The sequence below is a fragment of the Pituophis catenifer genome, unplaced genomic scaffold, assembly GCF_029215685.1.
Source record: "Pituophis catenifer annectens isolate HBS135680 unplaced genomic scaffold, rPitCat1.0.hap2 SCAF_1, whole genome shotgun sequence".
NCBI classification, from domain to species: domain Eukaryota; kingdom Metazoa; phylum Chordata; class Lepidosauria; order Squamata; family Colubridae; genus Pituophis; species Pituophis catenifer.
In genome coordinates, this window is record NW_027256881.1 from 64634846 (window position 1) to 64655256 (window position 20411).

General features: G+C 39.0%; 1 protein-coding gene across 1 annotated transcript; it reads left to right on the forward strand.

Moving 5' to 3' along the window:
• The first annotated feature begins 1010 nt into the window (after window positions 1-1010).
• On the forward strand, window positions 1011-19127 carry QPCT (glutaminyl-peptide cyclotransferase). The gene is made up of 7 exons (XM_070932524.1): window positions 1011-1346; window positions 10739-10885; window positions 13625-13906; window positions 13998-14177; window positions 16135-16234; window positions 16701-16817; window positions 18312-19127. Exons 1-7 carry the CDS (start codon window positions 1215-1217, stop codon window positions 18458-18460), a joined length of 1107 nt encoding a protein of 368 aa, XP_070788625.1. The 5' UTR covers window positions 1011-1214; the 3' UTR covers window positions 18461-19127.
• The last annotated feature ends 1284 nt before the right edge of the window (window positions 19128-20411 follow it).

The following is a 20411-nucleotide window of genomic DNA, read 5'->3' on the forward strand; positions in this document are numbered from 1 at the left end:
TGTTTTATCATATGCCTAATGCACTATTTATGCCCATAAGCAGGAACTACCAGCTACGGGCACCAGCATTTTTTATCGCTTTAGATAGCAGCAAAGATTTACAGAAATCCTTAATGTTTTCTAGCATCTAGTAGGATTTTTGCAATCCAGATTTGATAATATACATACTGTGCTGGGGCAAAAATGAGAAAGGGACCCTTTGAATGGAAAAAAAAAGTTCCCCAAACTCAGTGTACAATCAATTGAAAGGATAATGATAGTATACTAAAAGATAAACATTCTGTAGGAACTTATACTGGAATCAAAACTTATGGAGAACTTTTCCGCAATCAGGCAACTATCCAAACGAGTTGAACTGTAATTCCCAGCATGCCGACTGGGAATTCTGGACAATTCTTGCTCTCCAACCCATCAGAAAGGCACCAGCTTCCAGTAGGAGGAATTCAATGTGTTTGCTGAGCTGCTTGTAAGAGCTTTGCTAAGTAATACCGTTATTGTCGTCTTCTTTTTTTAAGTAGTAAAAAGTCTCCCAAATTCCACATCCTTCCAATAATCTATAAATGTGTGCTGGTTTTGCAGGCTGATCAGTCTGAAATAGCAAATAACTGGAGAGAAATACAGTACACGGCGCTTTGATTCATTACTTCGTGAGAATCTTAAAAGTAAAAAAAATAAAAAAAAATAATCATAATCACGAGGCGCCTCTCGCTGCTCACTTTTATCAGTGGGGAAAAAACCTCTCCGGCGTCTATAGCATAGAAGGAGCCTCGCTCACTTTGAGAGGAAAAGACCAGGAGGAAACGGGGGAGCTGCCTTTCTGGCTGCAGCCCAAAGTGGCGGGATTAGTCATCTGTTGTCCTCCTGATGCTGCTGACGTGGTGCCAGGGACAAAAACGCCCACCCACTCCTGTGGGAAAGACGGACTGATTGGGATGGGAATTAGCATCTCTCCCGCCGCCTTATGTAGGCAAGGCAAGATAGAAACTCGCCGGACGCGAAGCCAAAAAGCGCCTCAGGAAGGCAGAAGCGAAGCGCCGCTGTCCCATCGTCCTCCCGCTCTCCAACGCTGCGCGCGTCGCTCCAGGCTCTTTGCTTGAATCTGCCTCCCTCTGAGGCTCGAGCGAGCTTCCTTCACCGGCAGGCGGGGTCGCTTTCGCCCCCTGCCCAGCCGAAAGTGGTGTGTGTGGGAGGGAGGAGGCTGCTTCTGCAACGGCATGGCCGGAGAGAGACGAGATAGCAAGGCGGCGGCATTCTTCTGCCTGGCCTGGGCACTCTGCTTGGCTCTCCCGGGCTTCCCGCAGCATGTAGGTGGCCGAGAAGACAGAGCGGACTGGACTCAGGAGAAGGTGGGTGGCTGGCAGCGTCCCCCTGGGTGCAGCCGGAGGCGAAGGGAGAGGGGGGCGCAGGGTCAATACAGCCAGGAGGGGATAATGTCTGTGGGGTCGGCATTTTTGACCTTTGGGGGAATGAAAGGGAGAAAATGTATCTGATTTCTTTTTGATGACCTATATTGTCATTATTTTTACTGTGAGCACACTGGCGCACATTAAGAATGAAATTCTGTTGCCTGCTCTCAAAAGAAAGTATATATCAACCCATACATATACATAACACACACACACACACACACACACACACACACACACACACATATGCTACTGGTATATACATACATATATATACCTACACCCATACACACGTATGGACATATACATATGTATACACATATACTGTCCATTTTGAATAAAGAGTGGAAAGAGGAAACTTGAGAGTTCACAAGCTTGATAGTATATGGAACAAAACTGTGACTGGATCTAGATATTCTGCTTATTCCTTTTTCATGTATGATGCATGGGGCGTTGGGGTGGCTGGAGGGGTATAGAGACCTGAACTCTTTTGTGTTATACCCTTGTTCTATTGCTATTCTTATTTGTGGAGTGGCCAGAAGAAATCCGGTAGCACAATGTACGTCTTTTTTTTTTTTTAGGGTAATGAGGTGGCTAATTGTATCATAAAAATAAGTGATCTGGAAGGCTGATGTACAAATAAACGCCTCTTACCCAGCTGCACTATCAGCATAGCCCTCAGGCATTAGAGAGGAATATATGGTAGCACCCTCACCAACTAATGGGCAAAATCTGAAGGCACATGATACAGCAGCATTGCTGAAGACAAGAAATCTGAAGTGGGTCAGCGCCTGATGAGACAGTATCCAAACAACAGACCTACTACAATTGAGAGGTCCTCAAATTCCATCAGGGGGGAAAAAGGGCAAAATTGGAACTTTCTATTGGGCAAATATAGTACTGTGATCCTATTTTTACAGAGGAGTAGATCCCAAGCTGATCAGTTGCAGATTCCAAGTAGAGCATAAGAATTGCGCTCAATCAATTTGCCATGGAGGGAGAGATGTCTCCTGAGAAACTTGCATGGCCTTGGTCAACAAAGAATGCATTTATTCATCCTTTGTTTTGTATTTTACTCTGGCAAGCCTTTGAAGTTATTGCTAAAATTAATTAAGAGTTGAAAGTCTTATGGAAGAGAGAAGCATCTTTATAAATTACTTAAATCCTTCCAAGAAAGTAGGGAAGGTCATATCAAAGCCTGGGAGCAACAGGAGAAGGTCCCCTTCTTGCCTGAAAAAATGTGGGCTTACCTGCAAATCACAGCAGGTGCATAACAGGAAATGCAGATCTTTAAATAAAAAGCCTAAAGCCTTTTTGTACTGATGGCTTACATTGTATCAAGTACAGTAAACAACAACAAATACTGATGACCTTTCAGTACAATCATGATAAGATCCGCTCACTTTTCATACTCATTAGCAGCCTAATTCCTACATTTTGCATTAATTGCAACATCTGGATACTTCTCAAGAACAGCCCCACTTAAGGCCCCATCGTACACATCTCCTTAACTTTGTCTCAAAGTTGTCTCATTAAACATAAAGGTATGTCCACGTAGAAGTGCCCAAGAAAAGAGTCAAAATCCGTAAGATGGCAGGTATGTATTGCAATCAAGGCACAAGGCATTTTGTATGTACATCAGTGTCCAATACACATGCAGAAATGATATAATTTCTATTGCAATATCTCATTGTCACCTGCCAAGCCTTAGCTGCAGCCAAGGGAAACAATTGGTTCATATTTTTCTTGCCAGAAGAAACATCCATCAATCAATGTACTTTAATTTACCCCGTAGTAAACTGTTAAGACAGCAACCACCTATCAACCTCATTAGAGAAGCAGAGTCAAGACTGACTATGTAGATGCAGGCAAATTATGCTGGCATAACTTTGATCTGCTTTACAGACTGGGAAAAAGTACATTAAACCAGGTCTTCACATGCACCATTAGCAAATTGAAATATAACTAAGATAATTTCCCCCAAATTTGACTGGCTCCAAAAGAATGGCAGTAATTGTAGTTATGTCACCCATAGGAAGCACCCACACACCTATAATAATATCAAATAATGTTGGGAAATCTGATACATGAAGACCACAAAGAGAAAAAAAGACAAATGGCCTCCATGGCTGGATTCTGGGTCTTCCCCCCAAAATAATCAGTCTTTTGTTTGGAATAGTGCCTTCTCAGGAGCATAGCATTTGTTTTTCTTTCATTCAGATTAGAATAGTCATGAACTGATTTTTCTATTCAGTAGCTATGTGATAAAATATTTGTGTATAAAACATGTCAAAATTGTACTTTATAATGAGGATAGTTCTGAATGTTGATTGGATTTATTCTGCATTTATTTTAATTTACATTAAAAACAATTACCTTAAACTGGATCTATTTTAGTAAATATATATTATTGTGGTTTACATATATTCAATTTACCATAATAGAAAGGTTCATGATCAGGCCGCCTGTAGTGCATACCACAATTTCAACATCCCTCTTTTTTTACATGGAAATAGAAGTGATCTTCTTTGAACTGGAGGATTGCTCTACTTACCTGAAAGACTAGCGGTTTTTTAAAAAAAATATTTGGCACACATAAGTAAATAGTTTATTATAGTCTTAGACAAGAGTCATACACATAAGAGCATCTATGAAATATAAGATCTAATGGCTATAACTTCAACATATAATGAACTTTATTAACATCAACTCACTCCCTTAGAGGATAGCACATTGCTGCAAACCGTTGTTACTTAACAGTTTTGCAGCTGTATATGTCAGCTTCGTATTTTTATCAGACAATAGATAAAGAATATAAAATTTGTCTGGGTGTCTGGCGTTTTGCTAAGTAGGAGTTCAAATGGCTGAGTTTCAATATAAAATGTATAACATTTTCAATCAAGTCTAGCTCTCCTAGGTCCAATGACTGGTGTTTACTTATATCTACCACCTAATATAGTCAAAAGGATGGCATCAAAGCATAAAAAAAGTCCAGCAAACTTTGTAATTTGGATTGACATGAATTTAGGTAGCTGACTGGAAAGCGACTAGATTGATTCTTGTGGAACTGTACAGTCTTGTAATTTGGCCTAATTTTGTATTGAGGCTCTGTGCAGGTAGTCCTCAATGTACAACTTGTCATGTGAAGTTACAACAGCACTGAAAAAAATAACTTACAACCGGTCCTTATGCTTACAACTGGTCCTCATACTTACAACCATAACTGCATCCCCACAGTCACATGAATAGTCATAATCAAATGTGGTTGTGGTTTTAAGTCAAGGGCTACCTCTCTCTCTTTCTCTCATCTCTTTATCTATCTAGCAAAGGAGTTGTTCCTTTAGCAGCAGCATGATTATAAAGCAATATCTTGTTTTGTCTTTCAGTGGATACAAACTGGCATTGGTAAATGCTTGTACTACTTTATCAAAATCATTTTTTTATTGATTTCTATGCAACATTTTCTTGGCAGGTAAAATGGAGTAGCATTTCAATTATTTTTATTTTTTCCATTATTGTTTTTAACTACAAGCAATCTAATCTTCATTACTCTTACAAACTCTGTTGCCCAATATGCATTTTTTATAAGGCTGCCCTTAAGAAAAATCTCTTAGTATATTTTCCAATATTTATGGGAAATCTATAATTTTAGCAGAATGCTAAATTTGCGATTGGAAAGATTTAAGAAAACACTCATATGTGGAAAAGGATGTGGGTCAAACTGCATCTTACATTCTTCGAGTGCTCATGTGTGGCCACAAAGGGAGATGGGCTGACCCCCCCTCCCCCTCAGGGATGGTTAAGGGAAGAAACAGTGGATAAGTTGTGGGGAGTGATTGTAGTGAATCAGGATAAATATCCTGATCAATTTCAATATATTGATCAATGGGTGAGACCCCTGTTGAAAAAGCTGAGGATTTATTGCAATGTAGGGCTGAAACAGTCGGGTTATGTGTATCTGAGCAGGCAGGAAAAGTAAGGGGGCTGCTGGTGGGAGCGGAGGAGGAAATCAGAGGCGTATGAGTGATCCTGGCGTGAAGTCAAGGGGAGTCATCCGCCTAGAGGTAGCAGTCAGAGTGAGGGAGAGGGGGATGATGATGATGATGATGATGATTTGGAGGCTGTGGGGGCTGTAGGTGGAGAAGAAAGAGCAGGAGGCACGGATGAATAAAAAGGCTGCTTTGTTGGCAGGAGCACTGCGAAGTGGGATGCAAGGGGGTTTTTCTCCCCCCCTTCCTTTGGAGGGGAGAAGGGGAAAAGAGATGCTTTTAAAACTTTTTTTCTCCTTTCTGGTGTTTGTCTGGTTTTTTTTTAACAAAATAGGCTGTACACCACCCTGAGTCCTTCGGGAGAAGGGTGGTATAGAAATAAAATTATTTGGGAAAAGGAATTACTTGGGAAAAGGAATGCCCAAGACAGATGGTGAGAAGTAGAGGGATGAGAAGAGCGGATTTTGGGTCAGGGATGCATGGGCAGCTCTCTGGGAGAAGGGGAGAGCGAGGACAGAGGAGAGGTTTGAGCAGAAAGTATTGGATTGGCAGACATGACTTGGTCAGATTGAGGGGGACCAGGCTTGGAAGAACCCCCGCCTGAGCCATTAGTTACAATGAAAATAGGGGGTCAGTACAGAACGTTTCTGGTAAATATGGGAGCAGGAAGATCAGTTGTAAATAAGCAGATTGCAGCCCCCCGGATCCCATAAAATTCAGGTCCAGGGGGTATCAGGGCAAGCCATGGGGCGGCAGGTCTTGAAATCAGAGATGTGTGATTTTAAAGAAGCTGAAATCCAGCATGAATTTTTGTACATTCCTGAGTGCCCTATTCCATTGTTAGGCAGGGATATGCTGAGCAAATTAGGGGCAACAATTTCTTTTGATGAAGATAGTTAGAGAATGACCATAAGGCATTCTCCGGAGGAGATTTGGAGGTTGTTTGATGTGCGCTGAGGATAACCTGCCGGGTTTTGCAGCTCGCCACCCTCCAGTGGGGGTGGAACTAAAACCTGGAGTGGAGTCTGTGAGTATAAGGCAGCGTCCCGTTTCTTGGGAAGCTATTTGTGCTATTTATGAAAGCATTCAGAGATTTGGAAGCGGGGTTTTTGGTGCCTATTTAGTCCTCCTGGAATACTCCAATTATCCCAATTAAACAGTTAGATGGGTCTTACAGCCCGGGGCACAGTAACTTTACACCCGGCCGTGTTGAATCCATATTCCCTGTTAAGTTTAATTCCACCCCGGGCTGAGTGGTTTTCTGTTATTGATTTAAGGGATGCATTCTTTACAATTCCCATTCACCCCGTAAGCCAGCCACTGTTTGCATTTTGAGTGGGAGAATCCTTACACAGGAATGAAAATGCAATATACTGGGACTCGGCTGTCTCGGGGATTTAAGACCTCCCCCGCATTGTTTGGAATAGCGGTAGCTAGAGACTTACAGTATTATGTGCCTCAACAACCAGGAGACACAATACTGTAATATGTTGATGATGTTTGGATCAACAGGACTGACAGAGGATTTATGATGGGAGAATACTAAGATAAATGCACGAGGATGTTAGATTTGTTACTAGAGTGTGGTTATTGGGTAGCAAGAAAGAAAGCTCAATTGGTGAAAAGGAAAGTTAGATATTTGGGATACAATATAAGGGTCATCGAGCTTTAGGACCAGAGTGGAAAAGGGCGGTCCTAATGCTGGTAGAACCCCGGACAAAAAGACAACTGAGAAGCTTTTTTTAGGACTAGCTAGCTTTTGCTGTAATTGGAGGGGGGGCCCAAAAAGCTGGCCCCACTGTTTGAAGGTGCTGGCTGCAAGTGCAGAATTGATTCAGAATTGTAATAAATTTACTTTTTCTTGTCCTATACTCATGCACTCCCCTCATGAGGAGCAGTCTGTGTTGGATACTAAGGGACATTTGTGGATTAGTGGGCAAAGGTTGACAAAATATCAGGTAATTAGGAGTGAGAATCCACAGGTGTGTCTGGTGGTGTCTAACCGATTAAATCCAGCAACTTTGTTGCCTACGGAGTCTGTTTCTGAGCATGATTGTTTACAGGTATTGGAGGTTTATTCCACCTGACCATGTAAAAAAAAAAAAAAAAAAAAAAAAAAAAAAGGTAAAATAAGGTAAATATGTGTGTTAGGTGGCCTGATTTAGGTCGTAAAGGGGGGGGGGTTGGAATATGGAGATGGTACAAGAACTTAATAAGCAAATTGAGAGATTCCAACAATATGTGATGGAATAAGTACCCCCTAGATTAGTAACTTAATGTCACTCATTTGAACCTGGGGACCAAGTGGAAGATGGAAGGGATCTTTTATTGGTATTATGACTTCTCCACTTGCTATTAAGATTGCAGAATCAAAATCATGGATCTATCGGACATGAGTCAAGGCAGCAGCTGACACTGGCTGGAAAGTGTCCGTGGTCAAACAACATCCAACAAAACTGACATTTGAATGTGCTTAAAGAAAGCTTTTGTATTCTATATATAGGTTACCTTGATGTATATCTGCTGATGTAACCCGCTGTAAGCTAAAAAGAGGATGGAGCACCTGCTCTCTTGAATTGGTCCGGAACTTGGATCCTGACAAGAGATTGAAGATCATTGCGGATCCATGTGGGAGGAAAATTGGGTGTGGGCACTTTGAGTAATTGGGGTAGTAGCTTTATTGATTATTGTGTTTTACAGATATAAGCAATGGTTTTGTGGACAACCAGGGCCCATTTGATTTCTCAGTCGTTCCGATTCCTAATATTTCCCCAACCGGCTGTGGAGTGTGAACCTCTTACAGATGAAAGAAGTCCCTGCTTAGGACACCCTGGAAGCTGCCTTTTGATGCAAAGGAACAGAAAAAAAGTTTTTTTTAATTGTATTGGTTTTGTAATTGTGGGTGTGAGTGTTGTTGTTGCACTCACTGTATTGATTGTGTTTTATGTATAAGCTGTAAGGTAGAGTGGGACGTGAAAATTATAGAGGAGGTGCTAGTACATTATTTGGTAATAAATCCTGAAGAAGTTCCCTTGTAATATTATCTGAAAAGGGGAAAGCTGACTATACCCGAAATCCCTAGCTATGTAACAAATACCTTTGTCAAATTGGCAGGAGACATAGCCCACACTCTGAATGTATCGGATTGTTTTGTATGTGGAGGAACTAACATGGGAGAAAAATGGCCATGGGAAGCCCAGGAATTAAATTGTTCCAAAGTTTTAGAAATGGATTATAAGGGTAATCTGTCATATAATAAGGGTAAGGATGGAGACTGGACTTTGACTGCTAGTTTGGTAGGGAATGTTTGTTTCCAGAGAAAAATTGTGGCAGGCTGTCGTCAGGTAGGAAACCTTATATGTACAGGAAAATGGGAAAGTAAGGTATGGTGGTCAGGAGGTACTGCCACAGAGGGTACTGATAAAAGGGCCCTGTTTAAGGTAAACGGGTTCTCTTTTTTTAAAAGATCCAGATAATCAGACCCTTGAATGGCTGGCTCCTGATGGGCTATACTGGATATGTGGTAAGATGGCATATGGGGTTCTACCTAAATCCTGGTGTGGAGCTTGTGTCCTGGGAATAATTGGACCAGGATTCTTTTTGCTTCCCCTTAAAACTCGACAGGTTTTAGGTGTCCCGGTATATGATGAGGTGGGAAACTTCAGACAAAGAAGACATGTAGACACATCTGCAATAGGGAAAGTTAGGGTCGGAGGTAACCAACGTAGTTGGGGAAGTGTAGAATGGCCTGCAGAGCGAATTATTGAGGTTTATGGACCGGCTACATGGGCGGAGGACGGCATGTATGGCTATCGGACCCGTTTCTGAACCGTTTAATTCGTCTGCAAGCTGTGGTTGAAATCATCACCAACGAAACTGTAAAAGGTCTTACTCAATTAGCTAGGGAAAGTGTCAAATCAAGGACATATATTATGCAGAATAGGTTAGCTTTAGATTATTTGTTAGCCAAGGAAGGAGGGGTATGTGGAAAGTTTAATTTGACTAACTGCTGTGTAGAAGTTGATGAAAGCGGAAAGGTTATTAAGGAAATAACAGACAAAATGGTTAAAATAGCTCATGTGCCAATCCAGACTTGGAAAGGTCTTAATTTATAGGATATGTTTTCAGGATGGTGGTCAAGGTTACCTGGCCTGCAGGCCATCTTTGGCCTGGTAGGATTAATAGCTGCGGGGTGTATTTTTCTCCCATGTATTTTACCTCTGTTTGTTAAAACTATCTCTAAAAGTCTATCCTTGCTGGTGGAACGTAAGACAACTGCTCAGGTGATGGCTATGTGGGATTACAAACGGCTCCAGCAGGAAGAGGACCTATGGTGTGACTCGTCTGGATAAACAGATGAGTCACAAAGGGGGGTATGAGCCAGGCTAAGATTCGATATTGGGATAAAACTCAAATATTAGAAATCCAAATCTTTGGTTAAGACAGAAGTGCCTCTTCCGTGCCAAGGTGCTGAATTGACAAACGGTATTTGACGTAGGTACAGAATTGTAAAAGGGCAAACTGACCCTAAACAGATACATCTGGTGTTTAATGTTTATTGCACCCCAAATGTCATGTAGATTTCAGAGAGAAAATACTGTTTCCCTTACTGTCCTCTTTACTGCTTGTGAGGCGTCTTCTAGCCTCTTATCTCCTTTTGTTATGTCTTGAGCTCCGGAGCTGAAAGCCTGAGCCTGTGGGAACAGGGCTGTTATGTCTTTCCTAGAGATAGATTAAAGGGTAGCTTCTACGTGTGAAATGCATCACTCTCTGTAATACTTTTGTCTTTAAACTGTATAAATACATGGCCAGAAGAAGCCATCGGCGTTCAGACTTTTTCGTGGTCTTCGGACTGTTTGAACCTTGCGCAAATAAAAACTCTTTCCTGCACTGAAGAGCTTGTCCTAGTCCGTCATTTTTCCTGCAACAAAAGGAAGGAGATTAATGAAATCTCTCCATATACCATAAAATTAGCATATGCTCGAACTGAGTCTTAGGAAGAGATACAAAATAATCTTTGCTTTTTGGAAGAAATTAAGTGGCACCATGGCTTCCCTAAAGATTTAATAGAAACAGGAATCATTGTACTAATGTCTTCAGTCGTTATCTTATGCACAGCATGTGTATATGTAAAAATACCTTACAGAAATGCCATACATTTCCATGCACAGTATGTCAATAGATTAAAGTGTGTCTGGATAACAGCTCCTTATTGCTAGTTTTCATTTTAACCATAAAAATGGATAATAGCTATTTTATCTGAATATTTCCATCACAGATACAAAACAACATAAGCAATATTACATCTTCTCATTCTGATTTTTCCTTTAATTCTTTCCGCAGTATTCCCATCGCCCAACCATTTTAAATGCAACTAGCATCCTACAGGTTACCTCACAGACAAATGTTAATCGCATGTGGCAAAATGACCTTCATCCAATCCTGATTGAGAGATATCCAGGATCACCTGGGAGTTATGCTGTGCGGCAGGTAAGACAGAACAAGTTGTAACTACCAAAAGAGGCAAAATAATTGAGCAGGCATGGAGAAGATAGATAAGTACACTGCAATATACATGTCACAGAGGTAATATCATTGCAAGAAAATTTTAAAAGCCTTGTTAAATCAAACCAAAGGCCATCTAATCCACCTTTCTGTGTCATAATATGACAAACTAATGATTCTAAACAGGAGGTTTAGAGACAGGATGCACAGGCAATAACTCTTCAGTTGCTTCCTCTTCCTCCACATTTTTAAGGTATGTTGCTTATTATTCAGGAGGTGGTATACAGGTGTATAATTAGTAACCATTAAATGAAACACAGTTAATGCTCCTGGAATGGAGAAAGTAATTATGTTGTCAGCACTGATGATAGCACAGGAAATAGCCACTAGCAACTAATATATTACAACTTGGAGAAGAACTGTATTTTCCAATCATAAAATACAGTCACAAGTATGCAGGACCTTTATTATGCTAAATTCTGATCAATTGGAGGTGTTGTCCAAAAATGATGGTGATTTTTCTTAGTACAATTAGAATGTGATGATATGTAAGCTTGATGATCTGCAATTTATGAAGCAAAAAAGGCAGATTAAACGCTTTCAAAGAATATCTACTAAATGCTTGTTTCCTAGGAGACTGCTCTCAAATAGCTTAAACAAAAATAGTATCTCCAGTGCTGCAGTAATTACACATATCCAAGAAAGAGTATGTACTGTATGTACTACTGTTCCTGGAGAAGATCAATACAGTATTTGAAAAAAAAGTTTATAGTAAGACAAATTTCTTTGATGTTCATACCACTGAAAATGACAAATCTAATTAAAATGTCCCCTACATATTAGGATTTCCAATCCTAAATTTATTTGCTGCCCATCTCATAACAAAACAGTTAGATAATTAGCATTTACAGACTACCACCGATATCACTGATAATCAACACCTATGATTATGTATTTCTGGAATTAATCCATATCCTAACATACATCTTCATTCTCACAGGTAATATTTTTTTCCCTTTTCTATCATCTATCAGCCAAACAATGTAGGCTGGTGACCCCCAGGGGGAGAGCCTTCTCAGTGGGGGCTCCCACCCTCTGGAATCAGTTGCCCCCGGAGATAAGGAGAATCCATGACCTCAATGCCTTCCGTCGTTCCCTTAAAACCCATCTTTTCCAGCAAGCCGGGTTGGCTTAAGAAGAAATTTTTAAATTCTTTTAATCAGTCTGTGATTTCTTAATTTTCAGGCCAAAATTTATATATATTTTTAAATGTTTTTTAATATTTGTATTCTATGTTTTTTTTATCTTGGCTGTACACCGCCCTGAGTCCTCAGGGAGAAGGGCGGTATATAAATTGGAAATTAAATTAAATTAAATTAAATCTCAAAATCTCTGAAATGTAAAGGTAATAAAACGCTGCAAAATGTTTAGTTTGTGATGGGATATATTGGGAACCTTGTACTTAGAGCTTAATATGATGATACTTAGATTGTTGCTCTAACAAATTCACAAAAGGAAAGATGGCTAAAGTAAAATTCTTTTCATTGCCAGTGTCTTTATACATACACATATACATAATTATGTCTTTTGTAGCTTCATTCTGATTAGCAATAAATCCTGTTTTTCAGTGCATAGGTTTGATTTTATAGAAGACACATTTTTCTAACTATCCTTCAGCAATTGTAACCCTGTTACTTACAGACAAGTATCAACATGTTCTGTAAGATAATGAAGGCTCTCTTAGGCCTTGATTGCAGCAACTCTCGAGCTGCTATAGAACTGAGCAGCTGAGAAAACATATTACTAAGGAAACATCCAAAGATATATACTCAGATGGGGGAGCAGCAATTATATATCATTAAGTGATAGCAGCTGGGATTGAGAACCTCTTACTTTCATAAGTCTTTCTTGCATTTCAATCTGGAATTGCTGACTGAAATCCATTTTTCTCATATTTTGAACAATTTCTATGCCTTTCATATTTTAAAAAGTTTCAATGCCTTCTGCAATTATGACCACAAAGAAAATGTAATGAATATAGCATCTTCTCATCCTGATTTTCTTTTAGTTCTTTCTGTAATATTCACTGCAGAAGCACTCTTATTCTAAGCTCATAATGTCCAAAACCTTTAGATTTGTCCATATATACAATTGCCTCTCTGATCCATTCCTTTACAACATGAGGTAATAGAGGAAAAAAGAGATCCCAAGATGGGGGTGTATGTGAACGTACCAGCATTCTGAAAGAATCATTTTCATATTAAAAAGCTTAAAATGAAAAAGGCGTAAATGCTGTATATTATCACATTTTCTTTGCCTGATGCCCTTTAGATGTATTTGATAGTTGTTCCTAGATGCTGCAAATAACAGGTGAGCTGGCGGAAAGTTATGAGAATTGACTGCATCTGAATCCACCATGTTGAAAAAGGTTGATAGAGCTTGCTCAGTCCAAAATTTTGGTTTGCAGTATGCAAACAGAATTCCAGCCTGAAACAGAAGATTTGTTCTGCTTCGTTATCAATACGCCTTGTGAATGCTTGAAAAGGTCTCCTGAAGAGAAATGTATTCAAAGCTGTGAATGAACATTTTTCGAACAGTAGGTTTCAGGGAAAAACATTCATCTTCTTCAGGAAATTTGTTGGCACCTGCAGGATTGATTTGTATGGACTTACTTAAAACTTAACATTATTGATCACTCTTGATTTTTGGTTCTATATCTTTTAGCATATCAAGCATCGCCTACAAGGACTGCAGGCTGGCTGGCTTGTTGAAGAAGACACGTTTCAGAGTCATACTCCTTATGGATACCGCACTTTTTCAAATATAATCAGTACTCTCAATCCCCTTGCCAAGCGCCATTTGGTGGTTGCTTGCCATTATGACTCAAAATATTTTCTGCCACAACTGGATGGTAAAGTGTTTGTTGGAGCCACCGACTCAGCTGTGCCTTGTGCAATGATGCTAGAATTAGCAAGGTCCTTGGATAGACAGCTTTCTTTTCTGAAGGTATTTGCTTTTTCTTCAAGTTGCTCCTGCATTTACTGTGATTCTAAGTAAGGTGACACACTTTCCATTCTGTTTCCCACTCATTCCATAGCAAAGCAGCTTGCCACCCAAGGCAGATCTTTCTCTGAAGCTTATTTTCTTTGATGGTGAAGAAGCTTTTGTGCGATGGTCCCCATCAGATTCCCTGTATGGCTCTAGATCTTTGGCCCAGAAAATGGCATCTACTCCTCATCCACCAGGTGTCAGGAACACAAATCAAATTCAAGGCATTGTAAGTGAAAACTTAACAAATAATGGATGCAGAACTATACAAAGTTTTTGGTGTAACATTAATTTCCTATTTTATATATCATGTTTCCCCGAAAATAAGACGCTGTCTTATTTTTTTTGAACCCTGAAATAAACGCTTGGTCTTATTGCCGCACAATCAAAAGCCCGATTGGGCTTATTATCAGGGGATGTCTTATTTGGGGGGAAACAGGGTAACATTAATATCCTATTAGTCCAATTTTTAAAATGTTATGATTGGGAAGAAAGTTATACAAAAGGAAAAATTAGTACTTTAAATGGGGTCTTGAGAAGGGAAGTTGCAGAGTGCAGTATTATTGGGGGCTGTGTTGTGAATGGGAGAGAAGAAGTCGCCCCCAAGTGTATCTGTTAAGCATGAAGAGAGGAAGATATTCTTTGGGGGACAGGAGACCCTTACAAGGGACCTGCTTGTTTCAGGATGAACATACACACAAAATTGAGTTGCAATCTATTTACTTTTAAGTTTTTAAGAATTACTGGCTTTGGCAGGCAGAACTCTGATGTGTGCAAGCACACCAGAACACTAACAAGAAAGTGAAATTTTGCCTGTGAGTCCAAAGCCAAATCAGATCACGGGCATATTTGCACCAGGGAGAGTCCAATGGTCCAAGTGCCATGGAAAATAGTTAGACAGGTTTCAGATAACACATAGGACTGAGTGACATAAAAATGCCAATCCATGTTAGAGTAGATGTTCCCAACTGAAAAACCAACTTCTGGAAGTTGCATTATTTAATCAAGACAATTGCCATTTTTGTTTCTTGATGTTCCTCTACTACACTCTCGAGAGTTCACAGCATGTTTTTAGGTTGGGTGGCTGCTTGGGATCAGGATCTTTGTGTTTTATGTTGTTCTGCATCTGTTCTGGATTATTGCTAGCACAGTCAGCCTTTGGTGCTTGATTGCTCCTGATTCCTGAGTCTGATATTCTTCTTGAGCAGGATCCCCCATGTCTGAGTCCTTGGATTTAGAAGAGACCATGTAGGCCTGAGAGATCTATCTTTAGAAACAGAGTTCTAAAGTTAATTACATAGCACATTCAAAATTTAGTAGAAATTTTTTTAATGAAATTAACAAAATAGATTCTGCTCTTATTTTTGTACTGATAGGCAATGATTGTTCCTATAGGAGCAACCTTTGTAGTAAAAGAATCACTACACCTAGCGCAAAACCAAGTTCCTCCTATAAAATCCCAAACTTTTCAGTTCTTTTGTAGTGATACTCCTAGAGCTCAAGGATATAAATAAAGAGCCATAGAATCTATGTTCTTCACCTTAAATATGTTTAGGGTTATGAAAAGAATTGCAAGCATGACTTTCTAAACTATCATTTAGAATAACCTTAGCACTTAGACATATACCATTTCATAGTGCTTTACAGCCATCTCGAAGCTGTTTACAATGTCACCGTATTTCCCCCAACAGTCTGAGTCCTCATTTTACTGACCTCGGAAGGATGGAAGTCAACCTTGAGCCGGTCAAAATCAAACTCCTGGCAGGGTGCAGAGTTAGCCTGCAATACTGCATTCTAACCATGGTGCCACCAACAGAATAAAATAATACAATCTGCAATGAAATAAAAACTAATCAGATAAAACAGACAAATAAAGGTAAAGTTAATTGATAAAACAAATACAGAGGTATGCCACTTAAAAGCAGTTGTCATCTGAAGTCTTTGTAAACTTATTAGTCAGAATCAAGTCCTTACTAATTACAGAAAGTCACACTAAGTTTGTGAGCAGATTTCAATCTCAGTGAGATATTTATATTCAACAGCATAAGTACAGAAATATAAGTATTTTGAAATACTTATATGGAATTGTCAACATTCACTGATTTTTAGACAGTCATTAATATTATCTTATGGGTAAAGCTCTGAGAATGGCATTTAAAGGACTAACTTTGACCGATTTCCCATAGGATCTTTTCGTGTTGCTGGATTTAATTGGTGCACGAAACCCTGTTTTTCCTGTTTACTTTTTGAACACAGCTCGATGGTTTGGGAGACTTGAAGCCATTGGTAAGAACATTTTACAGAATATACCAGTTCCACTAGTAAAGGGATATTTGCATCTTCTAGTTTTATACGGTAGAGTATTTCTAGCAATATCATTCTATCACAAGTGCTGCTATGAACATCTTTTCCCTTTGAAGGAGATGTTTAAACAAAAACTTGTGCATTACAGAAGTATCAAGAAATTAACTAGTCACATATACATATTTTTAAAAATCATTGTGGACTCTGTTGATTAAGATAAAAACAATACAAATGCTACCAAAACAGTACAATATAGATTAAGCAAAAAATCTGTTCTAAGGCCATTTTCTGGGATATAGTAGCAATCATAACTATGAGTGTGCATTCATAAAGCATTGAGGGTGCATAGAATTATAAGGAAAACTCATTTTTGCTTCAAAATGTTTTAAACAGATTGAGAGCTTTTTTTAAAAAAAGAAACCAATTATTTGCTATTCACAACTTGCAGAACGAAGCCTTCATGATTTGGGTTTGCTAAATAATTATTCTTCTGAGAGACAGTACTTCCGGAGTAATTTACGTCGATATCCAGTTGAGGATGACCATATTCCATTTTTGAGAAGAGGTATGGATTTTTAAAATGTATTTTAATTGACATACTTTCAGCAATATATGTAGAAGTGTCATTTATCTATGCAAATCTTTCTCCAAACTTAAGGAATTGTATGAACATTCATTCTTATAGAGTCAGGTCTGGTCACAAACCCATTTTTCAGAATATGGCTTATTTTATTTTTGACAAATCATAATATTAATACAAGGAAGTCAGTGACTATAATTATGGTAACAGATATTGCACACTTGTTTCCTCATCCCATCTCAGATTGTAAATGAGAGAGAGAGAGAGAGAGAGAGAGAGAGAGAGAGAGAGAGAGAGAGAGAGAGAGAGAATGATAGGCTGAGGGATCTTGGATCTTTTTTTTCAGCATGGCAATGCAAATTAAGGAAAATACATTGGCAGGAGTCCATCAACCAAGTATTATATAAACATAGAAAGAAATGTAAATGAAACATTTAGACCAAATGTCTATTCAATTCACATATACAAAGTAATTTTGTCAAAGGGTATTGTGCCATACTTTTAAGTCTATTGCTCCAAATATTCTTCTCTAGAGTAGGGGTGCTCATAAATCTTGCCCTTTAGGATATTCAGGGGTCCACCCAGGGCACATATAAAAAGAAAAGTTTATGTCAGATCATTTGCCTCTGCCTGTAGACATTCCTGTTCTAGAGGTAAAAAGTGGATTTGCTATTTATACGCAGGACTTAGAATAGAATACAATTTTTTTTATTGGCCAAGTAATTGGCCTTGTGTGGCCAATTTGATTGGACACACAAGGAATTTGTCTTGGTGCATATGCTCTCAGTGTACATAAAAGAAAAGTTACATTCATCAAGAATCATAAGGTACAACACTTAATGATAGTCATAGGGTACAAATAAGTAATCAGGATACAATAGCAATATAAATCGTAAGGATACAAGCAATAAAATTACAGTCATAGAGTCATAAGTGGAAGGAGATGGGTGATGGGAACGATGAGAAGATTAATTGTAGTGCAGACTTAGTAAATAATTTGACAGTGTTGAGGGAATTCTTTGTTTAGCAGGGTGATGGCGTTTGGGAAAAAACTGTTCTTGTGTCTAGTAGTTCTGGTGTGCAGTGCTCTATAGCGTCATTTTGAGGGTAGGAGTTGAAACGGTTTATGTCCAGGATGTGAGGGGTCTGTAAATATTTTCACAGCCCTCTTAAAAAATCTTTAAAAATGTTTATGATTAAAGATACATCCCACTTCAAAATACTCTGTTATCCCTGATAGGCAAAATCTATTGTTTAAAATACTTTTTGCCAAAAATGATATTAATCTTTAAATGTTCTTACAATTTTAGCAGCAGTGGAGATTTAATAATGTTCTGATATTCAGTAGACTAAACAATGAGATTACGACATTAACACCATCACACTTTCAGTTTATGTATTGTACAACATTGTTGAGAAATAACAGTTGTCTCAAAAGTTGGACCAACTCTTCATCTTATTGTTCTCTTATCCCAACAGGTGTTCCAATTTTACACTTGATACCTTCACCTTTCCCTAGAGTATGGCACACTATGGAGGACAATGAAGAGAATCTTGACAAGCCAACTATTGACAACCTCAGCAAAATTCTGCAAGTTTTTGTGCTGGAATATCTCAACTTGGGATAACTGTTACCCTTAAATTAATATTTTGTTCTAAACACTTAGCTCTGTTTAGGATTCTTCCAAGAATAGGCCTTTACTGTAGATATAGCAATCAGATCTCCTACTTTACACCTTGTCCATGACAAAAACTGGAAGATTGTCCATCTAGATTTTATAATGTTAGTAATATTTTAAAATTTATTCCTAAGCAACGAATACCTGGCAGTGTAAAAGTTAATGATGTTATTATGAGAAGCTAGATGTTTAAAAAAAAAATCAAAATACCATTTTTAATTTAATTGACTTTTTCATTTAAAAATGAATGGGAAGTGTTTATATATCTTTGATGTTAACTTCTTTCTATTAATCTTTAATATACATGTTTCAAAACTTGACTAACATGATGTTAAAAAGAACAATTAAGCATCTCAGGGTGAGAATCTGAACACCTTTGACCTGCCAATTCACACAGGTGGAGAAGTCAAGGGCTGCAAAACAAACAACAACAACAACAACAAAAAACTGTATGTGGCTTGTTTATTGCACTGCTATTTGAATGATTCCCAAATATGATTTAAGGTGCCAATGTTGTAGTCTTCTATAGCTGTGAGTGCCAATAAAAAACAGGGAGTGACTGCCTGGACTACAATTCTGAACCAGGTATGCAAATCATCAATCTACATCTTATTAAATTATGCTGTAAAATATATATTGACTGATTACAGTTTATTTAATGATTAGCTGAATACCTGTGCTCTGCTATGAAACTATGTGATCGGGCTTGATAAATCGACAGTTAGAGTTTGACAATTAATGAGTAGTTACAATTGGCCTCTACTCTCCCCTTCTCTCCCTCAGGCTGGCACCATAGATCCTCTCCTCTCCACTCCCTCAGGCTGGGTTCACAGAAGCCTCTCTTATCCGACTCCCTTTTCTCCCTCAGGCTGGCCCCATAGACCCTCTCCTCTCCCCTCCTCTCCCTCAGGCTGGCCCAACAAAAGCGTCTCCTCTCCCCTTCTCTCCGTCAGCTTTGCCCCATAGAAGTCTCTCTCCTCTCTCTCAGACTGGTCCCATAGATCCTCTCCTCTCCCTCAGCCTTGCCCCACAGAAATGTCTCCTATCCTAACCCCTTCTCTCCCTCAGGCTTTCTAGCCCCTTCTCTCCATGAGGCTTGCCCCACAGAAGCCTGTCCTATCCTATCCTACTCTCTCCAGTTATTTTCAAGTTGGGAGGGGGAGTAGAATGTCTAACTAATTAGCATCAGAGCATGTTATAATATAGGAAATACTAATGCTCTGATGGTCATTTCGAAAAATCCTTTCTTAGTGAGCACCTAGAAGCCAAGAGGAACATACCTGGCAAATGACACGTAGGCTTTATGGTTTTGGAGATTTTGTGATTAATGTGTAATGGTTTTCGCTTTTATATATATAGATGAATGATCTCAACATACAATTAGCCCTTTATTGACATTAATGATATTCAAATGTGCAAGTGAATAATATATGGGTAGTAAAATCCACTGATATTATGAACTGATATTATATTTTCAGGCTACATTTAAGCATTCCTGTAACCTTCCTCCAGTGCCGAGGTGAGCAAACATTCATTCCTCTATTTATTTCATTCCCTGAAGACCCTCAGAAAACAATGCCCAAAGTGGCAGCATGATTCAACAGTTAATATTTTAAATATACTGTATACTCCATGTTAGTCTTGGCAACTACCTAGACAAGCTCTGCATTTTTCTGGGTAAGGTTTTTCAGAAGTGGTTGCCATTACCTCCTTGACTGATCCAAGGCCACCCAACTTGTTTTGTGACTATGGTAGGACTAGAACTCAATCCCCAGGTTTTCTAGCCTGTGCCTTAACCACTACACCAAACTGACTTTCCTAATTATATAAAAATTGATCTTAATACACTAATCAACATTACAAAATAACTTCGCCTTGGGCAGGGAGAAATACTTTTCAT